General features: G+C 36.5%; 1 protein-coding gene across 1 annotated transcript; it reads right to left on the bottom strand.

Annotated features, from left to right (window-relative positions):
* Nucleotides 1-1,320: 1,320 nt before the first annotated feature.
* LOC123219107 (protein CHROMATIN REMODELING 4-like) lies at nucleotides 1,321-16,472 on the bottom strand. The gene is given in 12 exon segments (XM_044640854.1): nucleotides 1,321-1,563; nucleotides 1,565-3,567; nucleotides 3,656-4,298; nucleotides 4,656-4,738; nucleotides 5,424-5,538; nucleotides 6,018-6,175; nucleotides 7,432-10,197; nucleotides 10,754-10,849; nucleotides 11,380-12,156; nucleotides 12,289-12,390; nucleotides 13,936-14,258; nucleotides 15,622-16,472. Coding segments are annotated over 11 exon segments (6,990 nt in total). The 5' UTR covers nucleotides 14,155-14,258; nucleotides 15,622-16,472; the 3' UTR covers nucleotides 1,321-1,535.
* Between the last annotated feature and the right edge of the window lie 2,268 nt (nucleotides 16,473-18,740).

Here is an 18,740-nt window from a genome sequence, read left to right as displayed (position 1 = left end):
TATTTTGTAAAAGTTTTAAATGATCCACCTTCTGGCTTTCGTTTATAAATTTATGTTTTTTTTTTAAAAAGCTTTCACTCACATCGGATAATCCAATAGCCTTCTCTCATACATTTGATTATCAACTATCACTAATTGGTGATTCTGATCTGATCATTTGCTGTGAACTTTCCGATGAAATTGTATAACTAAGCTCTAGACCACTGTTAAGTATTATTAGACCATTCTCCTTCCAAAAATTAGCTCAACACATCTTAATAATTTATTATTTCTTATTAAAGGCAAGCCCAAATGGATTTATATTATAATTAAAAAAGAAAAAGAGGGTTTGACCGTAGTGGTTGAATCGTATGTATTATATCATGTATCACATATCGAATCATATTATAAGGTGCATCTTTTAATAATAATGATAATATAATAAAAAAATTCTTAATTATTACATTGTAATTTTAAAAAAATTACAAATAGATTTTAAAATTTTAAAAATATACCTTACCTTGTGATCACTGTATTATAATAATTTTAATTTTCAGATAAATATAATTTTTAATTTGCATTTTGTTATATTTTACCACACACTGCAGGTTTGTTAGTAACTGCCAGATGAAAATGAATAATATTATTATATTATATAATATAATCATATTAATATTAATAGAGGATTCAATGAAAAGTATAATATAATTATATTATATTGTAATCGTGGAGAGAAGGAAGGTTGTATTGTATACAGAAACGGTGGCATGCATGTGCAAATCAGCTATAATGCCAGTTTCGAAGCAATCAAATAATGGCAGACAACAATCCTCAACTAACGCTAATCACATTATTTATTTAATTACATATAAAAATAAATAATTTTATACTGCTATAATTTATAACTATTATTTGCAGGGTTGGATTTAAGTTTAGATTCCAATATTTCATAATCAGTCTAATTTGAGTTTAAATTCATCCAAATTAATAAAAGATATTGTCACAAGTTATCATAAGATATATAACACTGGATAATCAATATCATTAAAAAAAAATTTAAATCAGACTTAAGTTGTCTTATTAAACTAAAAAATTAATCCATATTTGATTCAAATCAAATTGAACACGGGGCTTAATCTAGCCCTAATATTAGCCTATTTCTCATTTCGGATCATACAAAGGCTGGTTGGTATGACATTTCTTAAAGTATGTAGTTGTACATACAATCAGTCTGTTCTTGTCAATAGTAACTAGCCATTAGCACCCAAAATTGTGTAAACCTGTGCAGAAAGCCATTAAGAAGATGCAGAGTGAAGCTCATTTGGAGGGAAGAAAAGAAAATGATAGAAGCAAATATCAACCAGGCAACTATATTTCATTTTTCTATTACAGAAACTTTACACGACAAGAGTCCTAAATGATCCTATATATGCTGCTAATTCATCACTCTGCACCATGGATACAAAAATTTGAGCACATCATTGAAAGCCTGGAAACTCCAGTTGCATGAAAGAATAGTACTGTCCTATTTTTTCACTAGTGTATTAAGGCTAGGGTTAACTGTCACTCACAGGATGATCTGACAGTTCCCTCGGAGGATATTTCCTCCACAGCAGGAGGCTGTTCGGTTCGACTAGGGTCTGCTTGCGTCTTGCTGGAATCGCCACTATCTTGCTGTTCTTGTTCCAGTGGAAGCTGACCTTTGCTACTGGGTGAGCTCTGTTGAGCCTTCATTGTTTCGGGAGAACCTTGTCGATCTGCTTGGTCGACTTGGTTTGAAGATTTTGGCAACGGGAACTTGCTCTCAAGGAAGCTTGAGCTTGACATGCCTGAAACTGCTGGCAAATGTGGGCCTGGAGCCACATAAGATGCCATCAGTTGAAGCACTTCCGGAAAGGGGGATAGCCCTGAGCTCATTTTCTTCAGGGGAATTAAGTACACCGAAGAAGATGGCGGGTTCATCATATTTAAATTGACAGGATTCATAAGGTCAGATTCTGCTGAAGGAAGCCCTGAAGTACCAGTAACGTGTGGTGGGAGCATTTGGAATGGTGCAACAGGAACAATAGTGCTTGAAGCAGCATTGATATGAGGGAGGCTACTTTGGAACATCTGGCTGCTCACAGCACTGTCCCACTGCATATGTAACTTCCGCTTCTTCTTTTTCTTCTTCTTCCCCTTTAGACTTTGTCTTGGATCCTTGGGTTGAGGAGGAGGTGGCACTGGTATCTCAAACGGAGGAATAGTTGGTTTATCTTCCCCGTATAATATGCGAACTGATTGTGCAATTGCTGAAACAGCAGGCGGCAATTCGGGATTTGGTGGTTTAACAGGAGTACCTACAGCTTCCCGAAGCCAATGGGGTAGTTTGTTATTAGAAGAACTACTTCCAACAACTTCTTTCCCCTTTGAACGGAAATCATTAAGCCCTTTAGTTGATTCAGGAAGGAGTCCAGAACTGGTTGATTCACCACCACCCAAGTTATTGTTGGAGTCACGCAGCATATTCAAAGATCTGTCCAATAGACTGGGAAGCTTACGACTTTTCGCTGAAATGTCTTCATCTCCCCTTCTCAGTAAATCAGAGCTACCCAGTGAATCCAAATTGCTCACTCCCAAAGAATTGAGCATAAATGGCTTCTCCAATGGTACACTAGAAGAAGTCCCAGGTCTACCAGGGGGTCCAGCACAAGAATCTCCAGCAAAATTTGCCCAATATTTATCAGGATTCCAAGTTGGAATAGGTTGAAAATGCTCGTAAGGCAAATTAACTTGCTCTGCTTGATCAAAACCTGGCAGGACAGAGGGGAGATCAGACCAGCCCAAGTTCATGTCTGTTGAGTGTGTTTGAAACTTTGGCGGCAAAACAAATTTACTTCCTTGCAGTGCCCGTGACATCATTCCATCAGGAATGCTTGGAAACAAGGAAGATTTGGTAGGTTTAACAGGATTGGTATATTTTTGCATTGGAAAAGCAGAACTGTCCAAGATCTTAAGCTGTTCCTCCTCCCACCGAGCTGCCAGATCTTCTGGAGTTTTATGCTTGGAGAATTTCATTCTGGGGTCTCTAAGCATAGCAGTCCAATTGCCCCGGCCATGTCTGCGAACTCCAATCCAGAGAAAATCCAGTTCATCTTCAGACCAGCTGTCTACTTTAAGTTTCCTTTTATACACGTTGGAAGCAGATCTAGTCCTTAACATTATGTTTTCAAGCACTCTCTGGTGATTTTCAGGTATCAAAGAAAATGTGGATGATGTCTGACCCAAACCCAATGTGGGAGGAACTTCTCTCTCTTGCTGATTGAATCTGGGTGCATCTTGTGGGAGGAATTTCAAATTTGGCAATGGTGGCATTGCTGGAAGGTCTTTCATGCAGTCATTCACAGCTTCAAATCTGCTTCCCAGTGACAAGCTAGGTAACAAGTCCTGATGTGGAGCTCCTGTGCTTGTTGCAAGAAAAGGAAATCTAGACAGCAATTTCTCATCAAAAGGTAAATTTGGTATCATATACTTCTCCTGAAATTCAGCAAATGCAGCAGCAGCACTTTCTAGATGTTCAGAAACTTTTCCATGTGAGGGCAGAGGATACTGCACAGAAAAAGAAGCCAACATATGCATAAATGGGGCAGCGTTTTTTCGAATGGAACAGCATTCAAAATCTACAGAGAGAGAGTACCAGATTAAATGGGAGTCGATTATCTGGCATGCTACATCTAATACAATGATGTAAAGCTTCAGCCGATGCATCATGCAATTTTGATTTGTCCAGAGTACCCTCCAGACCTCTTACTTCTGTCTCAACTGAAGTTTCAAAATTCGGAGCTAGACTAAATGGAAATTCTGGCCCGGTAGCTGACTTGGTATATCTACCATGTGACCTTGAAAAGTTTCTATGTGATTCTATTTGACTAGAATTGGGAGCACATAACCCCAGAACTGGTAACAAATTGTTGGAAGGAAGTGTGCCCGTATGGTCTGTGCCCTGATGATGGTGATTTTGAGGGGTATTGTCAGGAGAGGGCTGACCAAGAGGATTGACAAAGAGATCCAAATGACCACCCATTTTGTGTTTTAAGAGCCTACCCAGCTTTAGAGCTGAGTCACTGTTGCTCTTTGGTACCTCTAAGGGCCAACTGACTTTCTCATCCTCCAAATCAATTGCTGAAGAATTCACTCTGACTTGTTGAACTGATTCAGTCACTTGATCCCCGTCCTCATCCCTATTAGCAGCACGATCAGGTGTTGCCTCAAAAGGATATGATTCTTCAACTGCATTCCTTTGTGCTAACCGTTCTTTTTGTCTAGCACGAAGCTTAGAACTGTTGAATAACAACTAGAAATAATTAACAAAAACCATGATGTCAAAAATTTTACCATGGCTATTCAGCAAATCATCACCTTGATTTTTTTTTTTTTTTACACTAATGTTCAAGGGGCTATAGGCTGTACAGGCCCATAAGCTGTACATAGATATCCAAATACTCTGCTACATAAGGAATTATTAATAATCTGCAAATCTACCAAACTTTCTAAGAGTTTGATAGTTACAGCACAACCTTTAATTTTTAAGACAAGTTCCAATGGTTTAGTCTTTTTAATTCTACAAAGTAATGGTATCAGTTAGCAGTTTCACAGTATATGCTGACATCTGATCACTTGAAAATAACTATACTTACTACTTCGCTTTTAGAGCTCGACCTGCTGGTGTATATTCCCGTTCGGGCTCTGGTTCGGGTTCTTTTTCCTCTTCACCACCACTCTGCTAAGACACATTGATGATTGAAACCAACTTGAATACAGAGCAAAAGAGTTAAATAGATTTAAACTAGTGACAATACAATTAATGAACACATGCTTCAGAGAGAGCTCACAAAATTATTCAGGGTTATGCAGTCAAGTAAAATGTTTCAGGAGTTTCAGCTTTGACATAAATAAATTGTCATCATTAGAGGTTTCCAAGAATTTAGGCAGATGCTACCAGTTTTTTTGTGATGACAAAAAGGTTGGACAAAACATTAAAATAACTAAACAAAAATGTGAACCAAGAAGTCTGCAAAGACATAAATTCATTCAATCTTAAGGGCTAACAAATCCCTCAACAATTGAACTTTCCTAAGTACTAATGTGTAAGAGATGAGAGATTCAGAAAGACTCAGAGAGGGAAGAATTTAAAAACCTAATATGAATACTAACTGAAAGGAATAGACAAAATTTTGGTAGGTTTGATACATTCTCTCAGTTATGGAAGGGGTTTTGGACAAATATGCAAGGAGACAATATGTAAGGAAAAAGAGAAAAAAAAAATAGAAAGATAATTCAGTGAAAGCAATGGATAGCCTGGTTTTCATCAAAGAACCACATCACATCTCCATCAGCAATATAATGAGTGGATAAGATGTATCAGGAAGCAGACATGCTTGTGTGCAGAGAGAGCATATTAATACCTCACTCAATATTTCATTAGGGTGTGCCGCATATGATTCCCTGTAGGAAACAGCTTTTCTCTGGCGCTTCCCCCGACCAAGTGTTGCTTCCTCTTCACTTTGATATTTCTCCCATCTACGTTATGCAAAGAATCAAATAAGAATAATTAAGGTCCAACGAGTCTTTGGTTCTAATACTATGTTTCTGGGGCGCATTATAAATTTGTAACTCCAAATTCTTATTTGGCCTTGTTATAGCATAACTTCCACCAATGCATATTCTTTAAAATACAAACATCAAATAGAAACAGTCGTGATTTAAACAAAATATCTTTACAGCAGCACAATTTATGGCATTTTACCAAGAAAAATAAAAGACATGACTGTTACTTAAGCTCAACCAAGATAGACCAAACTAGTTAAGCTTCCTACTATGGAAAAAATCTTGAATATTAATGGCACAAAAGTAAGTTTCCGATGAAATTATACCTCAACTGCAAACCCACAAATTATGAGATTTAGAGCAAATTAGCAAAGCATCACACAGCAGTGCTAACAGATATATAGAACTGCAGAGAAACTATGATAAACAGACTAAAGAAAAAAAATCCTGACCTCACACGCAAAAGCCTGTCCCATTCATTTTCTTCAGGACCGATAGCAGCATTGTCTTCTTTCTTTTCAGTACTTTGGGCACTAATATCGCCAGTCACAACTGCAGGTGATTCAGCTCCCCCTTGTTCCTCAGTAGTTTCTTCATTCCATTCCAAGGACTGCTTGAGAAGAACCCGGTAGAATATTCAATTATAAATGTATATGGTAAAAATTTATTTTCATTAAATATTAAGTGGGTGATAGCATAATACCATCTAATATGAAATGATGTAAAAAGAGAATCTAAAATATATAAAGAAATCTTCTCTTGTTTTTTATTCCCATTCTGATTTCTTGACATAGACCAAGGTTATGAGCAGTTCATAGTAACCTTGCAAATTCTTCAGTTACAACGGGGTGATACTTTTACTTTCTACGTCCAGTAACATCAACTTTGTCAGGGCCACTGCATCCTTATTTTATAATTTTATAGCATAAGCAGAATAATTTGGACAGATTAATTTCCCTTTTCATAGAATAAAACAAGCTTCACAACAACCTTTCAAACTAGAGCTGTGGTGCAACTTTGAATGCTTATACAGAACTACAACTTTCATGACTTCACATCATACAAATTTAGGATCAACTATTAGTGTGAGTACTTAATTTAATGTAAGAAAAAAGGAAATTACAATTATTATGACCACACTGCAGTAGTAACCAATTTACATAGTATGTTATTGCCTTATTGTTTTGGTAGATGTTTGTTTTCTTATTCACACCTCTATTTCCTCTCTTTGAACTATCTGGATTTAGATCAGAAAATTTTCACAAAAGCTTTGTAAGCCAAGTATCTCATTGTTGGATGAATAATGAATATAAACTCAAGGTGCAAAGGAGATTAAATTCAATGGCTTACCCAAAAAAAAAGAGATTAAATTCAATGAAGAAGCTAGTGAAGAAGAAATGACAGTTCAAGGAGAAACGGAAAATTGCAACAATAGCGGACTGATGGGCGGAAAAACAGTGGCCCAAAAGATATTGATACCAAAACAAGAATTCTTGGTACATTTAGAAAATATTTACTTTAGGATGTCACTTGTTACACCAAACAGTTACTTGCTTGAGTGGGATTGATTACTTATAATGATAGATTCGGATTTCCTAAATTTGATTTTCTTATTTTAATACAATTTATTGACTTGTTTGAAGTAAAGCTCTTCTTTCCCACATCGCAAAGGGCATGGCCATTTTAAGTAAAGCATTAAGTTATGTTTCAGACAAGGACTGATGAGAAAAAAACTAACACAATGAGTTGTTTCACAATAGCTTAAGTAAATACAAAAGTAAAATAAAGAAATAATTTCAATCAGCAGCCGACAAAATTTTTCCATATAAATGTATTGAATGTACCAAGAAAAGCATAATACCTCACCTTTACTGAGCCAAGCATATCATTCTCCATATCTCCTTCAGCAGCATCAGGTGAACCAGACTGAAGATTTGAACGGTCAAGCAATTTCAATATTGCACTTTCATCCCACACAATCTTGGTGCTGCCTTCTGTACATTTGTCCTTGTACACATCCCCCAGACCACCACCCCTCTTCCTGTGCTTCTGTTCAAGATCTCTCACTGCCTCTTCTATGTTGCAACTATTTTCACCCGTATCTTTAACATTCATACCAGGAGAATCATTAAATAGCTCTTCTGTTCCCCATCGTATAATATCTTCCACCTCCTTTTGAGATCCAGATTTATTCACAAAAAGCTGATCCAGCATCAGTTTCTTTTTTGCAAGCTGCAAGATGCGTTCTTCAACACTAGCACGAACTACAAGCCTGTATACTAGAAGTCTGTTAGATTGTCCAATTCGATGTGCCCGATTCATGGCTTGGATATCAGCATGTGGGTTAAAATCAGAATCATAAATAATGACAGTGTCAGCTGTTGCTAAATTGATACCAAGACCACAAGAACGCGTTGATAACAAGAAGACAAATCGACTCTTATCTTGGTTAAAACGTGTTATAGCTGCCTGGCGATCTGCCACAGCAAGAGAACCATCCACTCTTTCATAAGTTTTAGGTCCAAATTCTATAGTCAAATAATCCTCAAGAATATCAAGAAGCTTGGTCATCTGTGAAAATATAAGAACTCTATGACCTTCCTTATATAGCAGCTTAAGCATGGAATGCAACAAAGTCAACTTGGCTGAAGCTGTTATCCGCATTTCATGGAGAAATCCTACTGATCCAGATTCAGGCTCAGTACCTGGAATGAGATATGGATGGTTGCAGACCTTTCTTAACTGCATCACAATATTTAGCATTGATTGTTGTGCCACCCCTTTACCAATATTCCGCAGTATCTGATAGTTCTTTGTCAGCATTGCACGGTAATATTCAGCTTGGATGGATGACAACTCAACAGGAACCATTCGCTCAGTCTTAGGGGGGATATTTTGCATGGCATCCTTTTTAAGCCTCCGAAGCATATGTGGGACAACAAGTTTCTTCAATTCCTCCACTTTTTGGGTAGTTGTGAGACCATCAAACTTCTCCTCAAAAGAAGACAATGAAGGAAATGAAGCAGGCTGTAAGAAATTAAGCAAGTTATAAATCTCACCAATGTTATTCTGAAGAGGGGTACCAGTCAGTAAAATACGATGTTGGAAAGAGAATGAATTGAGCAAGCTGAACAGCTTACTTCCTGAATTCTTCAGACGATGGCCCTCATCAACCACCAGAACTTCCCAAGGAACTCCTCGTAAATGAGAAGAATCAGCAAGAATCATTTCATAAGTAGTTAACATAACATTAAATTTATAGGAAGATGTCTTTCTATTCGGCTTATTGGGATCACTAGCATGCCATTCATATTGGCGAATAATGGCTCTTGCTTTAGCACATCCGTGATACTCAACAACATTTAAGTTGGGAGCCCACAAGGCAAACTCAGAAAGCCAATTAGGCATCGTAGAAAGTGGAACCAAGACTAAACAAGGTAGTTTAGCTTTAAACTCAAAATACAATGACAAAATAAAAGCACAAGCAGACACTGTTTTTCCAAGACCCATTTCATCAGCAAGGATCACATTTTTGGATTTATGCCAGCATTTCCGCAACCAATTTAGTGCTTCAAGCTGATGAGGAAACAATAAACCTCCTTTCAGTTCCTCAGGTTGCTCTGAGAGAGCAACCATCTCACTTTGCTGACAATCACCCTTCCCCCTTGGTAAATCATCCTTAGAAGCATCATTTTCCACTGTTTGGCGTTCAAACTGATCAAACAAATCAATCAGATGCAATGAGCTTTTAAGAGCAGGTTCACTTAAACTCTCCCAGGTGCATTCATCATAAGGAAGACCAGTCCATTTTACAAAAGTTTCACGTGTCCCATCTTTGGAAGTGCGGAGAGAAATTATCCGTTGAGGTTGCTTCCACCTTTCATCACAGATATTAATCACAGAAGTTCCATACTTTGCCTTGTAATTGTCAAGTTTTCTCTTAGCCAGCACTTTTAGTTGGGCTTCAGGAATCCAACTATTATGAATATGGGACTGCCCAACCCACTTAACCAAAAATTCATATGATATTGTCTCTCCATTAGCATGTGCAGATTTGGCCACAGTGGTCTCCTTATTTTTGTTTTCAGCATTGCTCTTTGTTCTCATTTCTGTATTCACTTCTTTCATGTCAATGGTTTCACAGGGGATAGGTGTCTCATAAACCATAGAACATGCATCATTCCTCAAACTAATATTTGCACTCTCCTCCACCATCTTTTCATTTTGTTCTCCCAAAGCTTCTGTGCTCTTTGCGAGTTCATCTTGCTCTTTACCATTTACAATTGCAGATCCCAAATCATTGCCATTTTTTCCTGATAAATCCATGTCATTTTCTTCTTTCCATTCTTTGTTTACAGATCTTCTGTATACATGTACTTGGTCTACCCTGACTTCATTCTTCATGCTTACTTCCTCATCAGGACTTCTGCTAAAATTAGGAGAATCCTCAGCAAGATTTTCCACAACTCTAGAACCTAGATCTATATCACAAGAAGATTTTTCCTCCATTTTGTTTTTATTTTCTGACATTACAAAATCATCAGAACACAAGTCATCTCCAACTGTCACAGATATGTGGCATGAAGAGGTTGCATCACCACCTTGTATTCGACATGCCAGAACCCGATCAACCTGTGACATAGATCGTATAAAACAATAATATGTATTATATTGCATTAGTCTAGGCCAAAATGGTACAGAAACTATAATTTCAACCATTCAAACAGGAAAGAAAAAGAAAAGGAAAGATTGCCACCTCATCATTTCTTTATTTATAGGATACTGTAGGTAAATATATTAATGTGAGTAAAAGAAGAGAGATACAAGAGTGGAGAAAACCACTAGTGAAAATAATAGACACCTCTTCATTTACAAATTATCAACACAGCATGTTTGGCTAGCCAAAGTGAAAGAAACTGCATCAAATAATTTTACCATTTTACCCTATCTACGTCACATAAAATAAGAATTCTCATCATTTCAATACAGGTATAATGGTCATGAGTAGTCAAAAGTTTCAAAACTTTTCCCATGCTGTCCAAATTCCACAATTTATGATTGGAAATCTAAATGTGGAAGTTTACGATTGAAAAACCTTTATTCAACAGGGTATTAATGTCATCACAAATTACTAATAAGAAAGTGTATTTCTTATAATTCAGAGATTGACACAAGCAGATTAATTTACCTGCTGAGGTTCAAAGGAAACAGTATCTTCACACATCAGTGTTTCATCAACAGAAACCCTTGCTTTCTCTGGCTCATCTAATGGCTGTGCCGCTTCCTGGGTAGCTCATGATTTGAAAAAAGTTATAAGGGTTAAGAAGAACAATCATAATGTAAAACAACAAAGATTTTTATTCAAATAGCAGCCATAATAACAACAATATTAAGGCCAACAGTATAAGAATAAAAATTCTAACATGGAGGTGATGATGATAACCATAATTTATAAAGTTCAGGTGCAATGTAAGGTATTTAGCTGCTGAATTTAACTGACTTAGCATTACGTATTCCATAATATTTGCATCTGTCCTAGATAAAACCGATCAAAACTCGCAAATCCATACCATTTGAAAAATGAATTAAGTAGAAAAGTTTGAATATAAGTTTGCTTAAGCATAACTAAATTTAGAAGATAAAGAAAAATAATAGAATGTAAGAACAACACTGGACACGGGCTAAGGTGCTGAAAACATAAGAAGAAACAAAACATGACGAAAACATTTGTTCTCCACATCATTTCAGAAATTGAAAGGAAATGGTCCATATGGCCAGAGGATATCGTAAAAACACAAAAATAATAAAAATTACCTCATCTCTTCTCCCACTATCTGAACTCTTTGTTTTGACATTCTCCCCAGACAAAGATGCAGACAACCCATTATTAACAGGTTGCTGCTTCTCATGAACCGTGCTAGTTCCAGGACTGGAAGTGTTGGTTGTGGACCTCCGTTTTTTAGATGCAGTGGCAGACCGCTTTTTCTTATCAGTCCTATGCTTTTTTTTACTTTCTTCGTTACTAGCCTCAACTTTTCGTTTTGTAGCTTTGTCTGATGAAGTAACAGTTGCATGTACAAATTTAGTTCCTGTAGATCCATTAGCATAAGGCAAGTCATGCTTCTCCTCAGGAGCTTCGTCATTTGGCTCTAATCTAGTCACTTCAGGAAGAGCAAGATCATCCTCGGCAGGAGGGGACTTCCTGTCAATAGGAGAATCTGTTGGAGACATATTATGTTCTTTTACATTATCAACATTCACATATGATGAACTCCCCTCTACAAAAATACCAACAGATGTACCCATTGGTTTGGTACTATCAGAAACATCTACTTGGGAGGAATTCAATTTCTTTTCCAAGGGTGTTAAAACAGATTTCCCCTTACTCAAGGACCTTTTTTTAGAGAGAACGGAGCCTCCGAAAATCTGGGATACTTTGTCAGTACCAGGTGACTTAATCCCACTTTGAGATTTTATGGTGATTATTTTGGATCTAGCCCGCTTTGAAACAGAATCCAGATTGCTGATGGGCTTGAGATGATCAGTTTTCTGACTGCACTTTGGGCATTGCCATTTTCCATTGGGAATGCGCTTCAAATTATATTCAATAACAAGAAAGAAATTAAAAACTGAATAAAAAGCAATGTAGATTACTTTATCCAACAAAAGAAAAAAAGGTTCATGACCCAAACTGCTGGCTTGTAACAGATTATGTGAGCATACCTTAAGAGGTGGATCAAGGCATTGAAGATGATAGGTATGGGGGCAGCTATCACAACACAACAAATTACCACCAAGATCACAGATCACACATTCATAATAATACTGAAAGACAAAAAAAAAAAAAAAAATTGCATAGACCATAAGTCCACCAGTTAGTTACGACATAACAGATACTTAAGGTTAAAGTGGATTTATAAAGAAAAGATCCCTCTACAGGACAGAATATAACCTTATATTATCAAACAGTATTCAACCTCACTCTATTCGTTACAATAATTATGATTAACTTGCTCAAAAAAAAAAAAAATACTGCAGAAACTTATGTGCAAAATCAACTACAGAAGTAATGGCAAAACTCAATCACAATGGGATGAATATATAAGTGGCTGAGAGCCAAAAAGAACTTCGATGAATGAGATTTTGGGAGTTTTGTAGACAAAACTAAAAGATGCAAAAGATCAAACTACCATAAAGCACAAAAGGTTAGGAAAAACACAGAACCTAATAAAGCCTGAGTGAGAGGGGATACAACAGGACATGTGTTTCACAACAGAATTGAGCTTATCCAAACACACATTGTCATCAAACACAAGTTTATTTGAAACACAACTTTGAACCTGAATAATAAAATCAGCAATCCTCAGGCCTGAAGTCCCACAAAGCACAATGGAAAAGCAGAAAAAATATTCTAAGGTTTTATAATTTAGGCAGCCAACTTTGCTAGTTCAGGAGGCTTCTAGTGCCCCAAACTGCCGGAAAATGAGAGGTCCCCGACTCCTCGAACTGTCCAAAATGAGAGGCCCTGACTCCTTGAATTATTTAGTTTATCTTTGTAACCATTTGATTAATGAAATAGTTTTATTTTATTGTATATTTTGTGTTTTTATCTTTTGTTTTTGTTGAATAAGAGTTTGAGTTCCTAACACACTGCTACTACCCTCTACTTACTATCAATCTTAGAGACAAAAATTAGCAGCAATGTTCTATTTTTGTGTTACAGTTTTCCTATTCTTGATAAAGATATGCCTATCGATCAAGCCACTTCACTCATCATATTATAGAACTTAACATGAGTAGCAAATGCATTATGTGAAGTTATAATACTCTAATTATCATCTTCCATATGGCTGTTGTATAAAACCAACAACAAGAATTATGAAAAGAAAATTTTGCAATGGAGCATGCAAATGCTAAAAGGAAAATATGAAGATCTGCAACCAACAAAACTCATGCATCAGGATGAGCACAACTCAAAATATAACAAAGTAGAAATAAAGTCTAACAAAGATAGCAGAAAAGAAAGTAAATTATGCAAAATCATTTCCTCTTCTTTTTCCTTGTCCATTTCTGATTGTGAAGTAACTCAAACTGTCTATATGTTGTCAGAGATTTTACTGGTGGATTTAATGATGATCTTTCAGCACAAGAATTGCACAGGTAAACATAGCAAAGATATTTTCCAGCACCTGCTCAGTCACAGATTCAGTGATTGAATACCCTCAGAAACAAGGAGCAAGATTTTCTAGAAAAGCCATTTATACCAGGATATTCATGACACAGACAACGACAGTCCATGGTCACAAAAATCAATATGATAAAGTAGAATAAAATAAGAGATACAGCTAAAAAGAAGAAATGATTACTCACTCCATCATTTCCTTTCTTCTTGGATGAAGACCGATCAGAATTTATTTCAATCTTCAGCCGGCATTTAGAAGAAGAGGTATTCCTTGTAGTTTCTAAGCCTCCCAAGTTTTCTTCTTTACCATTTGATAGATCAGGTCCACATGGAAGTTTTCTTCTTTTTCGCTTCAAGACCCAGTTTCTATTAATCATTTTACTAGTCGAAGAACTGTTATCCTTCATCTTCCACCGATAGGTCTCACATTGTCTCTAATAGCGAAAGTAGGCATGTCATGCTCAATGAAAAATCTAAGTCCTAACTGGGACAACATCTAAGAAAAGTGATCCTACACTTAGACAATAGAAAAGGGGTTAGACAGGGTAGCAAACTGCAAGAGTATAAAACACAATGGGAATTCAACACTTTGGTCAGTGAACTTCATATCACCTACGACAAAATGAGCCATTTAGGGGGAAAACAAGTCATTAGCATTACAATATAAATATAAAATTTTAAGGCTTTATGTGTTTGGATAGGTAAGCACAGAAAATATCAACTGAAAAATGCAAGAGAATTATCAAAGTCACAATGTATATTAACCTAAGTTCAACTTCTGCAAATGACACTAATCATCTGATTTGATGACATTAGAGTTAACATTTATAGACAAGTACTACCAACAGTAACAGTCAAAGAAGACGTAAAGCTGAACATATTTAGCTAAACGAACAAGAATCCATTAATACAGCTAAAGAAACACAATGATAACAAACAACGAACATTTCCAATTCTGATCTCAGAAACAATTTCAAGTGACAAATTTAAAACTTCAATTTTAGAATAAAAAACCAAGTTAAAGATTAATCCAGCCAGGTGTTAGTAAACTCAATGCCCAGAGGTTAAACAGAAATGGAAAGACCAATAACTGAGCTAAAATAAAGACTGTGACACCGATCCAACTGAGTGATGCATCACAGTAGTAAAAGACTATCATAGAAACTTAAAGAGGTTGCAGCATTTATCTACACATTGAAATGCAACAACATTGAATTATTATGAACTTAGTCAACATAATGGAACAGCTCACATTTCACTCAAGATTTGACTCCATAGTTACCAGACATGAAAGTGAATATTAATGAAAGATGCATGACACCTTAACAAAACTTAATGCAAAGTTGATACAACTCTAATGACCTAATACAACATCAAATCAGTACATTCCTAGCTAGCCATTTCAAAATAATCATCAACAGAGCACTAATAGAAGCACCAACCAACCATAACCATATGACTAGAATAACACATTACTGACCAATCCAGCAGCCACAAAGCATGTTCAATCTAGTTCAACACATATATCAACCAGTTAGTCATAAAATGTCCAACAATACACCACAAAACAAACTTCCATAATTAAACAATCAAGCCCCAACAACTTAACCAAGTACACATATTCAAACTGAAGCTAAACCCAGAACCCATTTCACTTACCTACTCAAACACACAAAAGCCAATTACAAAATCATCTCAAACCCACAAAACTCAAAACTAACCACAAACAACACCCCCCAGCATTACAAAACCACCAAAGCAGCACAAAAATCAGCTTAAAAATGCCAAAATTAAGCACACCCATACAGAAACCCACCAAAAGAAAATCATAAAACACAGAAATAAACAGTACCCACACAAATTTAAAGGCTCACCAATCTCCCTCTCTTGTTTGTGCATCAAAACAATCAACACGATAGCTGCTCACAACACAACCCAATTAAGAGATAACACAGATAGAAAGTCAAGATTGTGAGCGATTCCCAAATAAACCCACACAACGACTAGGACATAGAAGGTCGCTAAAGCGAGAATGTTAGCTCTATCATACGGATGAGAGAAATACGAGAAAGGGAGAGACAAAACGGAGAAAGTTACAAAATTTAATAAATAAATAGATAGATACACAAGTGTTTTTGCTTATAGAGAGGGAAAGTGTGGGGTTTTTATAGAGAGAGAGCATAAGATACGGATTCGCCGGGGTCATAGGACGTTCTGACATGGCAGTTCTCATTGAGAGACACAACCAAAACAAAACTCCCTCTCAACCCGTGGCCCCGTTTCTACAACACAGCTACCTAACACTCACATCCTGCCACGTGGCCCCGTTTCTACAACTCAACTCTCAATTTCCAACACCCACCAGCAAGAACAAGAAGAAATTGAGAGGAGAATCGAAGAAGAACGTTTCGTTTCGTTTCGTTTCATGTGAAAATCCGCCCAAGTGTTTGATGACATGTTTACTTCAGTGTTGCAGCCTTAATCGTTCACTTTCTTCTGTGTTGTTTGCTTCTACTTTTTAACACTATTGTTTTTTGTAATTTGGTTTTAGTTTTCTGTGTTTTCACTAATCACAAGAAGGAAAGGAAAGGAAAGGATTGCTAAATGTGGTAAGGTCGATGAAGGCCTTTCAAATCTTTGAGGTTTCTTTTTTTTTTTTTTTTAAACATGATTTTGTATTAAAGAAGGGGAAGTTGTTCAGAAAATTTGGCAGTTTACCTTTTGCTTTCTAAACTAGTGGTAAGGGATGATGAAGGGTAAGGTCAAGGGATTGCCTATTCCATTTAGGCGAAAGAACTATTTCCCACCCAAGGTATCTTGTATTCGCAAGTTTTCCCTTTTAACTTTGATAATACCAAATACCCACTTATGGGCAGTTAAAACTAACAGTAGTAAGGGTAAAATCATCATTTTCTCTATAATATTGAAAATGAATTAAAATATAATCTCTTTTTGCCCTCCTAAACTTTAAAAACCAAAACTTTCCCCCAGCCTAAGTTTTAAAAAATAGCAGTTTCACCTTAGGATTTCGTTTTAAAATCTCCGACTCTATTGCTGGTGGTCTCTCCCTCCCAAAGCATTCTCTCCCTTCGACAGTCTCTTTCCTCCTATTTGGACGCCCGATCAGCTTCAGAGAAGCAGTAGAAGACGGAGAACTTTATCGGGGCCATCTTCCCAGACGAAGATGAAGTTGTTGTGTATATAATATTACTTGTATACGTGTGTGTGTGTGTGTTTGTGTTTTGTCCACTCTTATCCCATACCATACATATTAGGAAGATGAGGAGGAGGGTAGCAATAAAAAGGAAACTTTGCTCCATTCTACCTTGATGCCATCACAAGTTTTATATAAAACCAATGAATTAACGACTATCTATCGACATTTATATGTTTGTCTAGTGATTTATATGGTATATACGCATTTACTTTTTGGGGATAGTATTTTTAGGTTTGTCTAATGATATTATATGTCAAATATGTATTTACTTTTTTGGATGGTTCTAACATTGATATACATGATTTTTAGAAGGGAAAAGGACTATTTTCCACGCATTTTTTAGGCCTATCTCAAACCTATACCCATAGGAGATGAAAAACCCTTTCTCTCACCCATGACCAAACTACCGTCCAATTTCTCAGTTAGGGACAGGGGCAAAATCGATATTTTACTATTTAAAACCTTAAAACTTTAAAATTTTACCATTTTCCCCTACAGATTTTAAAAACTAACAACTCAACCCATCCTCAAAGTTTAAAAAGTTTAGATTTCACCCATAGGGTTTGCTTCCTTCTCCAGCCACCACTAATAACCGACGCATTCTACTAATCTCGCATCTCTGACTACAAAGGATGACCCTTCGTCGCCTAGATCTGGACGACAAAGCGTCATCCAAATCTAGAAGAACAAATGAAGGACGACGCTTCGTCGTCGCATTTGGATGACACGAAGAGCGACGAAGGATGACGAAGCTTCGTCCTTCGTCGTCTGGGTGGAGCGACGAAGAAAGACCTCTTCGTCGCACGATGGTGTGACGAAGAGATCTCTATCTCTTTATTGAATCGTGCGATGAGGAGATGAAGATCTCTTCGTCGCACCAGGAGAAGGAGGAGGTCAGTGACGACGTCGAAAGATGAAGTTGAAGAATGAGGGTGAAACTGCTAATTTTGAAAGTTTTTGGGGACGGCTGTGTTTTGAAAAATATGGAAACCCTAGGTTTGGGGGTGAAAATGTTAGTTTTCAAAGTTTAAAAATTTGGTTAAAGATGAAATGTTAGGTTCTAAAACCTAAAAGGGGTGAAAAGTAATAAACTTTATAACTTTTTAATATAAACAGTAAAATATCAATTTTACCCCTATCCCTAATTGAGAAATTGGACGGCAGTTTGGTCATGGGTGAGAGAAAAGGTTTTTCATCTTACGTAGGTATAGGTTTGAGATAGGCTTAAAAAATGGGTGGGAAATAGTCCTTATCCCTTTTTAGAATTTGATAGTCTATTTGGTGTCTACTTTGCAAGGAGCTAGTTGTAGACTTCATCTAAAATTAGGGCTAGATTCTATCAGGGATATTAATTAAAATAGGCAAAAAATTTTCCACTTATACCTTTTTAGGCAAACGCACAGTAGTTTTATTTTTATAAACAAATTTTTTTGTAACTCCAAAAATACCCTTCCAGCCCTGTATACGTAGGCACGGGAAGAAAGGTTTGAGTGCATGGGTGCGTGCAGAGTGCGTGGGTGCATGCGGAGTGCGTGGGTGCGTACGGAGTACGCGCAGAGTGCGTGAGTGCGTGCGGAGTGCGTGGTGCGCGGAGTGCGCACAGTGCGCAGTGCGCGCACAGTGCATATATTTTATATATATATATATATAAATAATATTATTATATATATTTATTATATTATAATATTATATATATAATATATAATAATATAATATATATTTAAAAATTATTATTATTATTATTTATATATATTATATTAAATATTATAATATTTA

The sequence above is a fragment of the Mangifera indica genome, chromosome 6 (assembly GCF_011075055.1).
Source record: "Mangifera indica cultivar Alphonso chromosome 6, CATAS_Mindica_2.1, whole genome shotgun sequence".
In the NCBI taxonomy this organism is placed as follows: domain Eukaryota; kingdom Viridiplantae; phylum Streptophyta; class Magnoliopsida; order Sapindales; family Anacardiaceae; genus Mangifera; species Mangifera indica.
The sequence above is the reverse complement of the archived record's forward strand: the minus strand, read 5'-3'. Positions and strand labels throughout refer to the sequence as shown.